Raw genomic sequence first — 19132 nt, forward strand, 5'->3', positions numbered from 1 at the left:
AAAAGTATTGCACTTTTCACAGCGCACAGAACGCCTGCCGTTAAAAATATTACCTTTTTACGACGCACAATACATGTCATGAATTGTATGTTCAAAACCAAAAGCACCAAAATAAAATTTTCTGACGCCAATTCACCAAAAAATATATATATATATAATATGCACTCTCTCTTTACACCACTATTCTATCTCTATACACTCATTTTCTAATTACAATTAATTAAATTCATATACTCATCCATTTTCATCTCCTCTCTCTCTCTCTCTCTCTCTCTCATCTATCATCTTCTTCTTTTTTAAACCCTTATCTCACCAACGGTTGCCACTTCCTCCACCTCTGGCCAGTTTGTCCCTACCGTAACGACCTCCCGCTACTCTCTCCCTACCTAAATGAACAACAATATCTGTGTCTCTTTCTTCTTCTCTTTGATTATTAGTTTCTTCTAATAATAATTTCTTCTCAATTACGGCGGCGATGTTCTTCTTCTGGATGTTCATTCTGTGGAGGTTCAACTCTAGTTTCTCCAGGTATGCTACCTTGAACGATTCCCTGATCTTCATCGATGACCATATATGCATATCTCTCTCTCTCTCTCTCCCTGTGTGTCTCTCTCTCTGTATATGTATCTATGTGTGTATATGTATATTAAATGTATAGACTCACACAATGATCATTCATTCAAGGTTTTGACCAATTATAAAATGAAAATGAAAATGAAAATGAAGTTGAAGTTGAAATTGAAATTGATGAATGGGCAACGAAGAAACAGGGTTTTAGACTAGTAGTAGTTACGGAGTCACTATAACATGATAAAATTTAACAGATTAGAAATGGGATTTTGCAGTGACGACAAACATTGCAATTTCGCAGAACTGTCTTCCTCTAATTACCATTTTGTTTCTAGAACAATATACCCACACCCAAAAAAAAACCAAAAGAACCAATAAGCAAAACCAATAACAAACACGACAGGTAACACATTCATAAGGTACACGTTAAATATTTGTTTATTTGAAATTTTTATTACAAAGTAGCACAAATTTTTTTACAGTATCTTTTAAGGTGCACATCATAAATTTCTCCTAAATTTTGAAACTAACTTTAAACAATCCACTATTTAACTCAGCTCAGTTTTTCTCCAAATCCAAGATTCAAACATAGCTGGGGAAACTAGAGTTCCCTATACAAAGAAGTATAATGTTGTTGATGTGATTTTAGAGGTGCACTCAATACTTGGGTCATTTTGTTTTTTAATGGCAGTTGATTGACATAGTATTGCTTCGCTAATTGATAAAACATGCAGTTAGATGTGGGCTTTGTTCATAGTGATGTGAGGAATTTATGATGGAGAGGTAAATCTCTTTATCTCCCTTTCAGTTATACAAACTTTCACAATGAGAATCCCCCTAGGCTCCCTATCTTTCTTCTTTTTCCAAGCCTCCAGCTAAATTAGGCATTTTGTTTTCAGGTTTTTTTTTTTTTTTTTTTTTTTTTACTAATTGGCTCATCGCACATTTACAGAAAAAATACAGTGGATGGGCAAAAGCAAAACTCTCTCTCTCTAACATGCACACATAATAGAAGTTCAGTATGCTTCAATCATTAGTAATTATGTGTTTGTGTGTGTGGTGCATTCCTTAACTCAAATAGTATATAGAATGCCAAAATCGAGCATCAATGAAGTTATACCACAGAATTTTATCCAAGGAACTGTTGGGCTTGGACTGACTTGGAGAGAAGTGTTTGTTTTCTTGAAGACATTACAAACTGTTCTTTAAGAGATATGTTGATAGCTAGTTTAACTTTTGGATATTTCCCTTAGAAATATTGCTGTGTAGTATTTGGGGTTGTTGGTATTGAGTTGTAATTCGCATAACATGATATATTTGCTTAATATATTTCTTTGGGAGATGCTAAGCTTACTATAGTATTCGTTCATTTACCAAAGTAGTGATCTTGATTTCTTATGTAGGTCCAATTGTTGATACTATTGTTATGAATCCTCCGTTCAGAACTCAGAAAAAGGGGGCTAACATGGACTTTCTCTTTGCGACTTTGAAGGTAAAGAGGCTAGGACTACTTTTTGATGCATTGAATGCAGGTGTCCGTTCTTTCTTTTTCTAATTAATTTTTTTGGGATTTTTACCATAGAGATTATTGTGGTTGGTTTTTTATAGCCTCTTTACTGATCAATGTTTTCAAACTAGCTTTATTTTGTAAGAGGCACATATCTATTTGGAGGAAAATTGTTTTTTTTTTTCCTTCATGGACACCTTTGCCAAAACTGCTGCCAATGCCAATTCATTTTATAAAATAGGTGTGTATCTAATTTATTTTATGCTAGATGGGATTTATTTTAGGCATTTCAATAATAGTGTGATTGTTGCATTCCACTTGCCACTAATGCGCAAGGATACCCGCTGAAGTTTTAACCTTGATTAGATGTTTTCTTATCTTATTTAACAAATTGTTGTATATTCTCTTCATGCTTCATGAAGTACTAGTTTTTAACCTTGATGAATTGCTAAATACTTGATGCTAATGTCCGTACCTTGGAATACTGATGGTGGATTGCTAGCGTAGTTGGCCACCATAACTTTTCTAAGGGCATAGTCTCTAGGGAAGGTCATGTTCAACTCTCCCTAGTGGGGGTTGAATTAATGAGGCAAGCACTTGGTTCTTTGCAAAAGGTGGGGGGACTAACTTTCATAGGTGCTAATCTAACAACTATTTTGCCAATAAAATAGAAAATAAAAATTTTAAGAGATAACTTGAATTAATGTTATTGTAATTTGGGGCAGGTATGTGGACAAAATTTCCTTGAATTTTGAACTACGAGTTTTTTATTTTGTTGTGCTCCCTAATTTTTTTTTTCATTTTTGGTACAAACCCTGTAATACTATTTGATTTTATGGTTGAAGTTAAAGGATTGATTCTATAGCTGTGTTACACCCACAAACAAGTCAAGATTTCCATTCTAATCTATGTATAGGAACTTGTTCAGCCCTAGAAATGTTTGTATGGCTACTTTGAATTGGGGATGTGTGGATTTCAATTGGGTGGGTTTGAATGATTTCTGGTAAGGGGTTTTGGTAAAAGGTTTGATGACATTAGTGGCTCAAAGCTAGGAAGAAAGAGTGTGTAACTTCAAGACTAGCTATGTTACATGGGATTTTTCAGAAAATTTGAACTTGTAGGTTTTGTCCGAAAATTAGTGTGTTGTATATTTTTCCTCTGTTAGAATAAGAAACTTTATACTTATTGTGGAGTGCTATAAAAAAATTATGAAAGGTTTAGACAGTGGCAATTGTGGTTGATTATGAATTGTGTAATCTATTTTTTCCTTGCAAGCAAGAGTAACCGTGGGTGAGCATAGTTTTTTTTTTGTTTGTTTTTTTTTTTATTTATGTAATCTAGATATAATTTGTTGTGACACGTTTCTTTAAACTTTACCCTCTTGGTTCGGATTATGGGTCAATGCAAATCTTATTTAATCTAGAGAATTACCATGTACTTCATGGTAATAAGAAATGATGATCATATAAATGCCAAGGCTTTTAGAACTATAGAATATATATTACTTTGTTTTTACATTGTACCAAAATGGGAATTTGTTTACTCTTTTGTGGCAAAGAATTTGAAATGGTGGGTTTCCACAAGAAGAGAAAAGAAAAGGAATTTAGGGCTTCTCAGGTTAAGCTCTACCTTATGTTGTATTTGTTGCTTTAGTTCATTGGAGTTAATTTTTTATTTTCATTGTTTCTTATTTACCCACATTTCTCTATTTTTTTAGCAATCTAGTTTTTGTCATCAACCCCATATGGTGGCTGCTATAGCAATTACCAACTATCATGGAGGCAGGTAAAGTATTTTTATTTGATTTTGAATATCTACTCTATTGTAGCTGCTGGTTAGTATTTTTGGACTAAAAGATGTTTGTTTTTAAATTAAAAGACTTACTGATAGTTCTTTGTAAGCCTAATGCCTTTACTTGATGTTGTTATTAAATGGTTTCGTCTAGTTTATTTAGTTGATTAGGTGCATAATTGAGTTTGTTCTTTTGAAAAAAATTTATTGTGCATTGAAAAATGGATTTATTTTCTTTATTTCATAACTAAGAAAAAGCTACGTTCAGCATGTGATTAGCTTATATAACATTGTTTTTATGGGGCCATTGAATTATCTTATTAAGTTTGGAAATGTTTTGTTGATGTTTTAAAATTTCTTGATCATTTCTCAATACCTCAAGAAATATTTTTGTCCCTGATTCGTTGGTTTTTGTATTTATGTGAAGTTTCCTTTGTCATGCAGACAAGAAATGCAACAAGGTTAGTTGCTCTAACTATTGCCACGAGTTTAGGTTTCTTAACACATACATTGGGCACCCTCGTCCCTGTGATAGGAGCAAGTGGATTTGCTACAGCTGCAGTAGCAACTGTTGTCGATAGTTTTAGAAAATCTCTTAATAGTTGTCGATATGTTTAGAAAGCTAGATATGCATAGGTTTGGATGGTTTAAACTTTTTGTACAATTTAAAACTCAAGGATATCGTTTTCGAATATTTGGAATGTATAGACAATTGTTGAATATTTATAATATATTGATATAGTTTCTTTTTGATAGTTTAAACAATATTTTGGTGGTTGATTGATATTTTGTGATGCTTGTTTGTAATATTTGTTAACAAGCATAATAAATCGTTGTATTACATATTTTATGACGCGCGCATAGTCGTAGAAAAAGTAACAACAACGCACAAAATCTGCCGTTAAATAGTTTTTAATATTGTACGAAACATGTTGTTAAAAGTAAATGGCTTTCATGAATGGTCATAATATGACGCGCACTGCACATCGTAGAAGGGTTTTTACGGCCTACATTGAGCGCCGTAAAAACCTTTTTTTGTTGTAGTGTATTATATCAACACTCATCAAATAGCTATCAAAAAGAAATAAATAAATAAGTTAGCAAAGGAAAAGAAAAGAAAATAAATTAAAATAAAATAAAATAAAATATAGAAAATAAAAAAAACTAAACTGCTAAACAATTAAACTAACAAATAAATCACTAAATAAGAATAAAACTAAATCACTAACTAAATAATTAAAACAAAAATGAAAACAATCTACTAACCAATTAAACTAACAAGAACCACTAACTAAACAATTAAACTAAACAACTACATTATACAAAAAAGGTTACAACAAGTGAAATTATTATTATGATTATTATTATTGGTGAATATGTTTTTTGTTGTTGTTGTTGTTGTTGTATGTGAGGATGACAATGATGAACATGATGAAAAATAAACCTCAAAAACAACTATTAAACTACTATATTACAAGTGAAAACTAAGAAATCTAAACAAAAAGAGGGTGATTTGTAAACATAAATTTCAAAACTTCATGTTTCGGATCATTTACCATGTGTATTATCAAGAGATCAAGACAAAATGACATACCTGAATCCATTGATGAACGGTTAAACGGAAGCGTCTGATTGTCAATAAAACCTTAATATTGACTTTGTTAGAGCCTTCTAATCCTTTCCCTTATGTGCCTTATGTTTCTCCTTGAGGATTTAGAAAACAAAACAGTATTCTTGTTTTTTCACTCTTGGGAAGGAATAGGGACCATAACCTTTTAAAGGTTGTAATTGGTTTTCATAACTGAAAGGTAATGAAAACCAATAAATTAACCATTATTGGTTTCATAACTGAAAGGTAATAAAAACTAATAAATTAACCATTATTATTATTGGTTTTAAAACTGAAAGGTAATGAAAACCAACTTTAACCAATATGTTTTAATTTCTATTTCTGCCCCTCATAGAAATAGAAATTATACAACTAGTATCTACACATTAGGTCCATAACACATATACCCTTAAGCCTATTAACTAAATTGAATCACTTAAATTGTAGGCTTCTTATAAATGATAACACCACATTTAATTATGTGGTCCCATTGAGACATTATCTAACATGATTACCTTAAAAAATAGTATGAAGAAAAGAAAAGAAGAAGAAGATGTAGATCCGTCAAAAAAAATGACCGCCGGAAGGTCGCAAGTCGGAAAAAATGGTGATGCTCCGGTAGAAGGTGGTGGTAAGGAAAAGTTAAAGGAAGAAGGAAGAAGAAGTTGGTGATGGTAGGGTTTGATGGAGTTTGTGGATTTATGGGGTTGAGAGAGAAAAAGAGAGAGAAGAAGTAGATGATGAGAGGTAGAGAGAGAGTGTGCTAGGAAGACATAAGAGTGGGTGTTGGGTTTGGCTTCAAGAAAAAAACTTTTTTTTTTTTAAATAAAATAAAATAAGTAAATATAAATAAATAAACAAACAAATAAAAATTGCATGAATTTTTTTTATTATTTACTTATTTTATTTATATATATAAAATAAGTAAATAAATAAATAAAACTGCACAAATTATTTTTTTTAAGGAAGAGAAAAAAAATAAATAACAGAATAAAATCTGAACAAATTTATGTTATTTTATTTTTTTTACCAGACCGCTCTTTTGCCCAAGGGGACCGCACATGTGGTGAATTATGGGCCGCTCCATTGGCGCTTGCGCAGAATACTTTTGGGCTTGGGTCGTTTGTGCGACCTGGCCATTCGCTCGAGCGCCCATTGTTTTTTTTTTTTTTGGAACGGACCGCTCATGCGCCCATTTGGGCCACACGAGCACTGAATTTTGGGCCGCTCCAGTAGCGCGCAGTGTGTTCTTGGGCTTAGGCTGTTAGTGTGCCCTAGACCTTCTCCGCTCATGCGCCCATGTGGGCCGCACGCGCGGTCTGCTGCAATTTAATTATTTTTTAATGAACCCAATAACAACCCAAATAAAAATTGAAACCATTTCTACCTTCACTTCACATTTGAAATAAAATATAGCACTTTGTAAATATCAGAATGCTTAACAAAGGTATAATCTTCACGCGAAAACCACGGGTACTACTTTTCTGCCTAACAATATTTGTAACTTTCCCTATTCTCCAATAGGGTGACAACCTAGGTTGATTCGGTATCTAGAATCGAGGCACATAAAGCTAACTCGACTTATGGGGCTACCATGAGTTCAAGCCGGGGTGGTTTTGAAACAATCTCCACACCCCTGGGTATTTAAATCAGACTTTAGTCTCAAAAATTCCAAACCTTTAAGTTCTAGGCTTTGCCATTTGAACTCTAATTTTCACCGTATAAGTTGGTCTCCTAGGAACTCACTACAAACATAGTTAGATGGCTATACCAAATCGTCAGATGCCGTTCAGACAAGGCAAACACCAAAAAAATTACACCTTTAGAGGATTTAAAGTCTTCTAGACTTAAAGCAATTACTATGGAAGATATATTGGGTCCGTCAAGTGGACAACCTCAATCATCTCCCTTTTTTCAATACCATCCACAAAATGTTTCAATCTTTGGCTTTTGACCTTGAAGGTTGTACCATCTTATGGATTTTTAATCTCAACCACCTCATGTGGAAAGACTTCAAGAACCTCATATGGGCTATCCCACTGAGATCGGAGTTTACCCAGGAATAACTGCAATTTGGCATTGAATAGCCACACTTTTTGGTGAGGCTCGAAAGACTTACGGGAAATATGTTTATCATGAAATGCCTTAGTCCTAGCCTTGTAAATTTTAGAGCTCTCATATGCATCATTGCGAAGCTCCTCTAACTCATTAAGTTGGAGTTTTCGATGGCCACCGGCTTAAGCCATATCAAAATTGAACTTCTTAACGGCCCACAAAGCCCAGTGTTCTAACTCAACAAGGAGATGGCATGGTTTCCCGAACACAATACTATATAGGGACATCCCGATGGGTGTCTTATATGCAATGCGATAGGCCCAAAGTGCATAAACCAACCTAGTGGACCAATATTTCCTATCGGGACTCACGGTTTTCTCGAGAATATATTTAACCTCCCTATTAGAAACCTCTACTTGACCACTAGTTTGGGGATGATAGGAAATGTCAACTTTGTGAGTGATCATGTACTTAGGCACCAATGCCTCGAAGAATCGGTTGTAAAAATGTTTGTCATCGTCACTAATTATGGCACGTGGGAACCCAAAATGACAAAAAATGGTTTCATGAAGGAATTTAACCACAACTTTGTGGTCATTCGTTCTAGTGGCCACTTCCTCAACCCACTTAGAGATATAGTCCACAGCCACCAAAATGTATTCAAATCCAAAAGATGGTACAAATGGACCCATGAAGTCGACGCCGTAAACATCAAAAATCTCAATAATCAAAATAAGGGTCATTGGCATCATATCTCATCGTGACATAGAGCCCATGAGTTGACAACGCTTACAAGCTCTACAGAAGTTATGGGCATCTTTGAAGATAGGGGGTCAGTAAAACCTACATTGTAAAACCTTGGCGACCGTTTTCTGCCCACTGAAATGGCCGCCACACGCATGAGAGTGACAAAAGGTGAGAACGCTATGGGTTTCACTCTTAGCACACAATGTTAAATCACTTGATTCGGACAATACTTGAACAATTCCGGGACTTCCCAGAAATAGTGCTTGCCTCGTGAGAAAAATCGATCTTTGTTTGCTTAGGCCAAGTTTTCAGAATTTGACCAACCGCCAAGTAATTCACTATGTGAGCAAACCATGAGAGGCTCACGTGTGATATCGTAAGAAGTTGCTCGTCAGGAAACGAGTCCTGCAAGGCTAAGGGATCACTCGTGTGCTCAATAAAGATTCGGAAGAGATGATCTGCAATTACATTCTCGGATCTCTTCTTGTCCTGGATTTCTAGGTCAAACTTCTGAAGGAATAGAATCCACCTAATCAACCTAGGTTTGGTCTCTTTTTTGGACAATAAGTACCACAAAGTGGCATGATCAGTGAACACAATGACTTTAGACCCTAGGAGGCAGGACCGGAACTTATCAAGTGCAAACACAACAACTAGTAACTCTTTCTCAGTGGTAGTGTAGTTTAATTGAGCATCATAAAAAGTACGACTAGCATAGGATATAACATGGCGCACTTTATTCACCCTTTGGCCCAAGACGGCGTCGAGGGCATAATCAGATGCATAACACGTGATCTCAAAAGGAAACGACCAATCCTGTAATTTCATAATTGGGGCAGTAATAAGGGCCTATCTTAGTGTTTCAAAGACTTTCAAACATGCTTCATTAAAGATAAAAGGTGCGTCCTTAGTGAGTAAACTGCATAAAGGACGTGAATTTTACTAAGGTATTTGATGAACCTACGGTAAAAACCTGCATGCCCTAAGAAAGATTGAACTTAATGCACAGAAGTGGGTAGAGGAAGGCCTGCAATGAGGTCAACCTTAGCTTTGTCTACCTCTATGCGTCGAAGGGACACAATGTGTCCCAATACTATACCCTCACGAACCATGAAATGGCTCTTTTCCTAACTCAAAATCAGGTTTGTCTCCACACAATGAATAAGGACTTTAGTTAAGTTCTGAAGACATTCCTTAAAAGACAGCCCAAACACGAGAAGTCATCCATGAAGACCTCTAAGAATTTCTCCACCATGTTAGAGAAGATAGCCATCATGCACCGTTGAAAGGTTGCTGGTGTATTGCAAAGCCCAAAAGTCATTCGGCGATAGGCAAAAGTGCCAAAAGGACATGTGAAGATAGTCTTTTTCTGGTCATCCAGATATACAAGAACTTGATTGTAACCAGAATAGCCATCAAAGAAACAATAGTAGCTCTGCACTACTAACCGCTCTAGGATCTGATCAATAAAAGATAAGGAAAAATGATCCTGCCTAGTCATGGAATTCAGTCTCCTATAATCAATGCACACTCGCCACCCAGTAGTGGTTCGTGTGAGGACTAACTCTCCTCTCTCGTTCTCAACAACAATGATGCCCGATTTCTTGGGCACTACTTATGTGGGATTCACCCACTTACTATCCGATATGGGGTATATAATACCTACATCCAACAATTTTAACACCTTATTTTTCACTACCTCTTTCATATTGGGATTAAGCCTCCGTTGCATTTCACGAAAAGGTTTGGTGTCCTCCTCTAGATGTATATAATGGATTCACACAGAGGGATCTATCCCTCTCAAATCAGCCATCGACCACTCTATAGCACTCCGATGTGCTACAAGAAAACTTATTAATTGACTTTCTTGCACTGCAGTTAAGTCAGATGCAAAGATGACAGGTAAAGTATCATTTGGCCCTAAAAATGCATACTTGAGTGTGGCAGGGAGTGGCTTCAACTCAAGTGTAGGTGGTGTGACTATGGATGGTATGGCAGGCTCTCTAGACAGAGGAGGAAGGGACTCAAACTGGGTTTTCTACGTAGGAAAATCCGGTTTAGAAAAAGAATTAAGTAAGCCGTTGTGACAACCCCCACCACTGTTTACTGATAACACTACTGATTAGTGCTAATCTATGATTAAGCATGTTAATTGACTGCTTAACTGAATTACTAAATTGATTGATTGATTGTACTAGTTTGAATGCAATTTTATCTGTTGACTGTTAAATTATCTGTTCATGTTTTATGCTTTAAACTGCAAATTGAAGGCCTTATCGGCGGCCGAATCTGAAATTGATTGATATTTTGTACTAATTAAGATTTATATGATTTTATGGTATATTTAATTGAATTGTAATTTGGTATGATTAAATTTGATTAAATATTGATAAATTACAAGAGTTTGCCTTATTTACAACTTTGCCACTTAGTGGGTTAGACCACTCCTCTTCTCATCCTTACATTGTTTGAGCACCCTTTTCCTCAGCCACTTTGAGAGCTAAAATCGACTAGAGTGAGAGAGTGAGAGAAATTGAGTTCAACTTGGAGGTTTTGCTTGGAAATTATAGGAATTGAAGGATAATTTGCATAATTAAGTTCCCATATCTTGCATTCAAGACCTAAGGTAGGAAATTTACCTTCTTGTTTGTGAATTCAAGTTAATTGTTGCATGGTTCATGTTAAATAGGAGCTTAAGATCATAAATTGGTTGTAGATTGTTGAATAAAGGCTTAATCCATGCATGCATGTGCATGGTCTTGCATTTTGAGGTTGTTCTTCATGAAATTCCACATGCATGTTCATATCTCGAGCTTAGTCCATGAATTCATCTTGTTTTTGAGGCAATTGAGCTCATTTGAGCAAGTAAGTGAAGCTTTGGATTTGATTGAACACATGCATGTTACATTTGAAGTATGTTCTTGAATTATTGTTGAAATTGTGTTTAATTAACTCACCTTTGGGCCTTGATTTTACAAATTGAGCTTTGAATCATGTTATATTATGAGTTTTAAAGTGTTTTCCAGAAAATTAGCCCAAAAGGATCGAATTTGGTATATTGAAACTTGATTTTGAGCTTGAGGTTCAAATCTGGAAATTCCAGATTTTGGACTCCCGCTCGAGCGGGGTAAGTGGCGCTCGAGCGGGAAATTCGTGTATCCAACACTTTTGTTGTGTTTACAGTCTGCTCGAGCGGGGTTTTTCACACTCGAGCGAGGACTTGTGTCACACGCTCGAGCGGGTGTCGAGCACCCATCGAGCGTGATTTTTACACATCCAGTACTTTTACAGTCCGCTCGAGCGAGAAAGTTTACGCTCGAGCGGAGCCTTTTGTTTGCATGTCCGCTCGAGTGGGGAAACCCACTCTCGAGAGGGACCTCTGTTTTCTGAAAATTCTGAAAAATGTTTTTAAAGTGCATCTTTGCATCCTCATTCCATCCTAGGCATTCCTAGACCTAGTTTAAGGCATCTTAATGAGGATATTGATGTAGAACCACACCGAGGCAAATTAGTAATTAAGTTATTACTTTCCCAACTGTGTAGCTTAGTGTGTGTTCACTTTGTAACTGTGTAGGGTTGGCATCCGGAGACGCTCTAGCTTATCTGTAGCCCAGAACTCTATGAGTAACAATGTTGTAAAGATATGTTCAATTGAGATTATTTTCTGAACAAATGACTGTACTGCTTTATGAAATGACATTGTTTACTGAATGAATGTTTATCCTATTTGTGAACTGTATTCGTGGCATCCATAGCAATATACTGTTACTGAACTGTTACTGCTACTGTTACAGAGATCTCCATCGGTTCCCATGTTTGGAACCACTACTGTTTACTGATATGATGGCCATCATTGACTACTCGGTCTGTTAAGACCTACTGTACTGTTTTGCTATTGGATGTACCACATATGACTATTATAGTTTCTGAATGACTGTTATGGCATGAAATATGAGCTACAAACTGAATGACTGATATACTGTTTAAATGACTATTTTCAATACTGAAAGGACATTCATTCTTAACCTCTTTACGCATATGTTATTCACTGGGCTTTAGCTTACTGTTTATATATATATATATATACATGTAGGTGTTCAGGCACCGGACCGGAGTTAGGAGCGTCGGATTAGTTCTTGTTTTGTCAAGCCAACCATCGTGCCTCACCTTGAGATTCCAAATGCTGCCAAGCTAAGGCTGCTTTGGGGTGTTTTAGATTTCCCCCTTTTGTATCTGGTTTTGTAACACTGTATAGACTGATATGTGTACCTGTACTGTACTATTGTGGCAGGGATTTGGTCCCTAACATGTATGCCTATATATGATGTATGTACATACTGTTATACTTTGAATGTGTATATGTTTAAAAGTCTTTTTGCATACAGACCGTCACAGCTCATTAGACATCTTTCATTTACTGTTTTGGCTTCCGCCAGCCCCTGTACTCTATATTACTGTTTTACTGTTAAGCAGGCCTTCGGTAATCTCAGATTACTGGCCGGTTACGGTGCTAAACCCATAGGGACGGGTTTGGGTCGTGGCAGCCATTCACCTCCTCAATCGACCCGTTATCTAGAGGGTCCTCTACAAGAATGGAGAGTAAAGCCTCCTCCATAATCCCATCGACAACATCCACAAATAAACACTCCTCTTTTCCATGGGGTTGTTGGGATGCTTGGAAAACATTGAGTTTTACTTGCATATTTTCAAATGAAACATCCATAACCCCGGTATGACAATTTATGTATGCATTGGCCGTAGCCAAGAAAGGTCAGTCAAAGATCATTGGAATTTGTTTCCTAGAGCTGGCTACCTGTTCCATATCTAAAACCAAAAAGTCAACAGGAAAATAAAACCTATCGACCTTTACTAGCACATCCTCAATCATGCCACGTGACACTTTGAGAGACTGGTCAGCCAACTGAAGAGTAACAATAGTGGGTTTTAACTCGGCAAGCTCAAATTCTTTGTACGCAGAGTACGACAACAAATTGACATTAGCCCCTAAATCTAACAAGGCCCTATCAATTAAATGATCCCCTATGATGCATGCAATAGTTGGGGCACCTGGGTCTTTAAGCTTAGGGAGTGTGTCATTCAATAAAATGGAGCTTACTTGCTCCATAAGTACAACCTTTTGGGACACGTGCGTCCTAGATTTACGCTTCTGCGTATAAAGGTCCTTTAAAAATTTAGCATAGTAAGGTACTTGCTTAATCACCTCCAACAAGGGGAGGTTGATTTTAACTTGTTTAAATACCTCCATCATCGCTTCCATGGATGCCACCTTCTTATTGAAACGGGACGGTGTATCAAGGCATTGGAGAAAGGGTGCCTTAGGCACATAAAGTGCTTTAGACTCATGTGAAGTATTAGGGACTAAATTATCCCCCTTGTGTGTTTCTCTCTCGCCCTTGCTCTCATTGGGTTTACCACCATGGTCACCCTTCTTAGCCCTAGTTGCTTTAGACGTAACTAGCCGAGGCTTTAACTCTCTCCCACTTCTCAAAGTGATCATCGCTTGCACCTACTCATGGAGCTTTCCATTTCCACCCGACCCCTCTGTCCCATATTGACCCTTAGGGTTGGCCACAGTCTGACTCGGTAATTTTTCCTCCTCTCTCATATTCATGTTATTAGCCATTTAACCTAGTTAGGCCTCTAGCTTGGTAATAGAGTGAGTATGGAAGTGAACTACTGGTTCTAACCCCTTAAGTTCTGATAGAACTTCCAGCACCTGAGTCTCAAAGGCCGAGTTGCCTTGAGGAACAAACGGGGGTTGTGGTTACTGGTAAGGTTGTGGTGGTCGGTAAGAAGATTGGTTGGCAAAATTATTAAAATTCTGCCTTGGTGGTGAAGGATTATAAGAAGTGCCTTGTGAAGAAGGTCTCCACGAAAAATTAAGGTGATTTCTCTATCTCGGATTATATATGTTGGAGTATGGGTCATTACCCGAGTTGGAGAATCCTTGAGCCACATTCACATGCTCTTGGACTAATTCCGGAAATTGTGATGCCGAACGACACTCACTCAAGTCATGAGCAGGGCTCGCACAAATAGCACATGCCTTGTGAAATTGAGGCTGATCTAGCTGTGTAGGGGCATGTCCTGAAACTAATAGTTGGTCCATCTTGTGAGACAATGCCTTTACTTGTTGGGTTAACTCTAGGTTTTGCCCGATCTCATAAATACCTCTGGTTTTCGGGGCTCCAACTACCGGCTACTGGACTTGCCAAGCTGCAGAAGCATGGTGAAGGGAATTATCACTTAATCTCTCAAATAGTTGCCATACCTCGGCATCATTTTTGGACATGAATGTTCCACCACGAGAAGAATCCACCTTTTGGCGATGAGGCTTAATTAAGCCATAGTAAAAGGTCTGAACAAGTTTTCATTCAGGCATTTGGTGGTGGGGACACTGTTGGAGAAGGTCACAAAGTCTTTCCCATGTTTTATGAAATTGTTCTCCATCAATTTGAGCAAAATTGGTGATGGCTTGCCTGAGTTGGTTGGTCTTACTAATGGGAAAGTACTTCAAAAACTTATGTTATAATTGGTCCCAATTTGTGATAGAATTAGCAGGTAAGGAGTTCAACCAGTGTTTGGCTTTGTCCTTCAGTGAAAATGGGAACAATCACAATATTAAAGCCTCATTGGTGAAGTTCTAGATCCTCACTGTAGAGCAAATTTCCAAAAATTCATGCAGATGCTTGTAAGGGTCATTATGAGCTAGTCCATGGAATGATGGAAGCATTTAGATGGTGCTGGACTTAATCTCATAATGAGCAGCAGTGGTGTCTGGTAACTTAATGCAGGATGGTGCTGGACTTAATCTCATAATGAGCAGCAGTGGTGTCTGGTAACTGAATGTAGGATGGTGATGTATATGCAGTGGGTGTGAAGTAATCCTTAAGGGTCCGGTTAGGCCCAATTAGGCCATTCGGGTTCGCCATCTCTATCGGTTTGAAGTATGGATATGGGTATTCAAGCCTAGGAACATAGGAAGAGTCTCTAAATTTCCTAAGAGTCCTTTCTAGTTCAAGGTCCGAATTCCACAATTCAGGGCAACAAGAACGGTGCCCGTGCATACACCACACACACACACACTAAGTTTTGACTCTATGCATTAAGTTATGAAAACAAAATACCAAAGGGAAAAATACTCACTGCTGTTTAATGAAAACGCTTTACTCGTCTTGCGGGTGCTTGACGTGCAGACGTTGTATCCAACCTCCAATTAAGCTCTTTTTTTTCTTCCGAGCACTTTGGTGTTTTGCTTATGAGTATTTACTTCTTCTTTTTTTTTAAAGCACTTCAGTGCTGCGGTTTGTTTTTAAAGCTCGATTGCGCTCCGCTTGCACTTTGGTGATAGCTTTACTTGCAAAAACTATGTACACTTAGCAACACTAAAATATAAAATCCTAAACTAAAAATTAAAATATGAATATAACTTTAAATTAATTAGTTTCGCCAGAAGTCCCCGGCAACGACGCCAAAATTTGATGGGTCGTTTAACACACCAAAAATAAACACAAAACTATACCAAATTCCTTAGAATAATGGTAAGTTCAGGTATCGATCCACAAGGACAAATGAAAAATTAAACTAATTTAATTGTTAAATTCCTAAATTAATTTTGATAAAAAGATTGATGGATATTATGACTAAATGAGAATTAAATGAAATTAAGAAATTAAATTGATAATTAAAATTAGGGTTTGAGATACTAATTTTTGGGAAAATCTTAAGGTAAAGAATTCACCACTAACCACATAAATAAGACTTAACATCGGCCATCAATTGTACTCCGGTTTGAACTGCCCAATATTTTTCACAATTACAAGTTTGAAACATTGATTAAGAAGATTGTTGTGTTCAATGTACAAGCACGAGTCATCTCAAATAGCAGGAGTGTTTGCTCTAAACTATGATAGCAACACGACCCATCTCTCGTAACATGACTCGTCTCGTACTTTGAACACAAACACAGAAAACTAATGTAAGCATTAAACAATCACAGAAAGTAAAACACTTGAAGAGATGAAAAGGAACATAATTATAAACTTTTAAAACATTCATACATTTATTCAAACGGTTTCACTATCAAAGCTTAAGAAAAAAATCCCTTTACATGGCTAGGGTTTCATCAAAATCCTAAAATTAGAAGACTAGCCACTCATGGAAGAGTGGGATGGGAAGGGATGGAAGGGGAAAAAGCCCCCATGAAAGTTGCCTTTGAAGTTTTAGCAATCCTCTCTTCAAACCCTAGCCTCCTTTTCCCTTTCAATATTTTTGAACTTGGCTCTAGTCTCATTTTCTTCTTTTTATTCCCAATAGAAAAGCCCAAAATATTCACGCACACAATCTTAGGTGGGCCACTCAAGCGGTGGTGGGCCGCATGTGCTGTAGAGCTTGGCTGCACGTGCGGTGAGGTGGCTGGCTCGGATTTTTCGCTTCTCGCACAGAGAATATGCTTTCGCGCCATTTTTGATTGAATTTGCATATTTCCTGCCAAATCTGTACAAGTGTACAAAACACATCATCTCCACCAAATAAATAAAATTGAAAGACTATAAATGTAACTTAATTAACCTCAATGTGGTACAATTCCGATTCGTAGCTCGAATCTTGTGGCTCGACAGTGGATTGAATTTGGTTTTCTATCCTCTGCGAGCGTGTGCTTCAATTGAATGAAGTATCAGAGCCAAGCATCATATTTGGCGGCAAAACACTAAAAAAAGAACGAAAAAGAAGAGGAGTCTTGACTGGTATCATTCGTGAGAGGAGCGATGTATCATTCGTAACCTAGCGGCACTATACATTTTCGATCTGGGTTGCTGTTGCTGCCGTGGGTGCCGGAATCTACTGCCGTTGTGTCGTCCATAGTTGAAGAAGAGGAGTCTTGACTGGTATTTTTGTTTCCCTTTTCAGTTCTTTGCTCGTCATTTGAATCTCCTTGTATTGTATTTTTGTTTCCCTTTTCGTTTATATATATGATTCAGTTCAAGTCACTCAAATATATATCATGCCCACAGAAACAGATTCGTTTGGTTGTGACTTGAATCTGTTTGGTGAGTTGGTTCAAGTTCTAAGTGGCTCGGATATATGTCATGCCCATTTTCTCTGTTTCTCTGTGCTCATTGATTAAATATTGATTATTTGAGAGTGAGTTGGTTCAAGTTCTAACTTCTGTTTGGTTCAATAATTATTTGAAAATTCAAGTTACAAGGTTGGAAGCCATCTGTAGAAATGGGTAGTGGCTCGGAGATTTTTGAGGCCTCAAGCCAAACAGGAAAATGGGCATTTGGCGATAAGAATTTTTTTTGAGATTTTTTGGCCTAGAAGTTAGAACTAGAGTAGTTTATGGCATATTATGAACCTGAACTACAATTAATGGACCTGAGCCAATGAACCTGAATTAATGTTGTTAATTTCACACGATATGAACCTAAGCAATTAAACTACTCTAGTTAATGAACCTGAACTAGAGTAGTTTATGGCATGCCGAGCTTATCGTGTGACCACTATAAGTCAGCTCAGGTTCTCTTTCTGAATCAGATTCACTTCCAATGTGGAGCACACTGCTCCGTATCATATCAGTCTTTCCGGGCTTACTATTTGAAAGATGAACTCTTTTCCATGTTGGGCTTGCTAACTTCTCCAGTCAAGGTGAGAAGCCATGAAATATGCCAGTAAATCTAACATGTATATTCGCATATATATATTAGATTCATCCAAAATATATCCATAATTTGAAATCAATCTTTTACTTCAAGAAGTATAAGAAAGTTTTCAAATCCTGTAGGTCACATATTTGAACTGTTATATTGAAATTGTACCATTTTCTTGTATAGTATTAGAGAATAATTGTTATGATAAATACAAGAATAGTTTTAATACTTTGCATGTCTCTTTATTTGAATAATTTTCTTGAGATAGAATCTTGTGTCTCCTTATTTGATTCCATAGCATTAGATAAAGATAATTGTTTGTAAGATAATTGTTTTTACTCTAAAATTTTGTATTCTATTTAACTTTGAAGGTACAATGGATATTGATTCGAACAATAATTTTTTCATGGGAGTGACGAAGTTGAAGAAGAAGATAACAGTCTTTCATTTAATGAGTGTGAAGCTGACGAAGTTGAAGAAGAAGTTGAAGAACCTAAGAAGGGAATGTCTTTTAGCTCAAAGGAAGAGGTGTACGCATTTTATGCAGAATATGCCAAACACTCGGGATTTGCTATAGCTTATAGATCACAAAATTTAACATGTGATAGGGAGGTTAAGTACTTTGGAATTGAATGTACTAGGGCGCGGAACAGAACAAAAAGATCAGAAATAAATCCCTTGGAACCATCTTTGTCATCAAAAAATGAGTGTAAAGCAAGGGTAAGAGCCAGTCTACAAAAGGATGGAACATATAAGTTAACCACAGTTGTGCTTGAGCACACTCATGATTTGGTTGCAACTGACTCACGGCATTTTGCAGTGAATAAGAGGATTGTAACGCCGGTGAAGAGGAGATTAGAAGTTAACGATGCAGCAGGAATTGGTGTGGCTAAGAATTTTTATTCCATAGTTGTTGAAGTGGAGGGATATGAGGCATTAACGTTTGATGAACGAGATGCAAGGAATTATATCAACAATGCTAGAATGTTGAGACTTGGGGTAGGAGATGCCGAATCAATTACACATTATTTTCATAAAATGCAACAACAAAATTCAAACTTTTATTCGGCAATTGACCTTGATGAAGATGGTCGCATGCGTAACTTGTTCTGGGCGGATGCAAGGAGTAGGCGGCTTACAAAGCATTTGGGGATGTTGTCTCTTTTGACACAACCTATTTGA

General features: G+C 36.9%; 2 protein-coding genes and 1 long non-coding RNA gene across 4 annotated transcripts; 2 read left to right on the forward strand and 1 right to left on the reverse strand.

Moving 5' to 3' along the window:
* Positions 1-269: 269 nt before the first annotated feature.
* LOC145804632 (uncharacterized) lies at positions 270-4618 on the forward strand. 2 transcript variants are annotated; one of them, XR_014346803.1, is made up of 3 exons: positions 270-528; positions 1974-2062; positions 4313-4618. It is a non-coding gene; the product is annotated as an uncharacterized LOC145804632 (long non-coding RNA). The 2 variants fall into 2 exon arrangements; XR_014346802.1 differs by having other exon boundaries at positions 1974-4618.
* An 8460-nt stretch (positions 4619-13078) lies between these two features.
* Positions 13079-13797, reverse strand: LOC145803735 (uncharacterized). Its single transcript, XM_082897070.1, has 2 exons — positions 13190-13797; positions 13079-13103 (listed from the first exon to the last, which is right to left on the reverse strand). Exons 1-2 carry the CDS (start codon positions 13795-13797, stop codon positions 13079-13081), a joined length of 633 nt encoding a protein of 210 aa, XP_082753196.1.
* Positions 13798-15088: 1291 nt separating this feature from the next.
* LOC145803737 (protein FAR-RED IMPAIRED RESPONSE 1-like) lies at positions 15089-19132 on the forward strand. The gene is made up of 2 exons (XM_082897071.1): positions 15089-15138; positions 18364-19132. The coding sequence occupies exons 1-2, from the start codon at positions 15089-15091 to the stop codon at positions 19130-19132; spliced, it is 819 nt and encodes a 272-aa protein (XP_082753197.1).

Source organism: Camellia sinensis, chromosome 12 (genome assembly GCF_055761805.1).
Source record: "Camellia sinensis isolate YWXY chromosome 12, ASM5576180v1, whole genome shotgun sequence".
Lineage (NCBI taxonomy): Eukaryota > Viridiplantae > Streptophyta > Magnoliopsida > Ericales > Theaceae > Camellia > Camellia sinensis.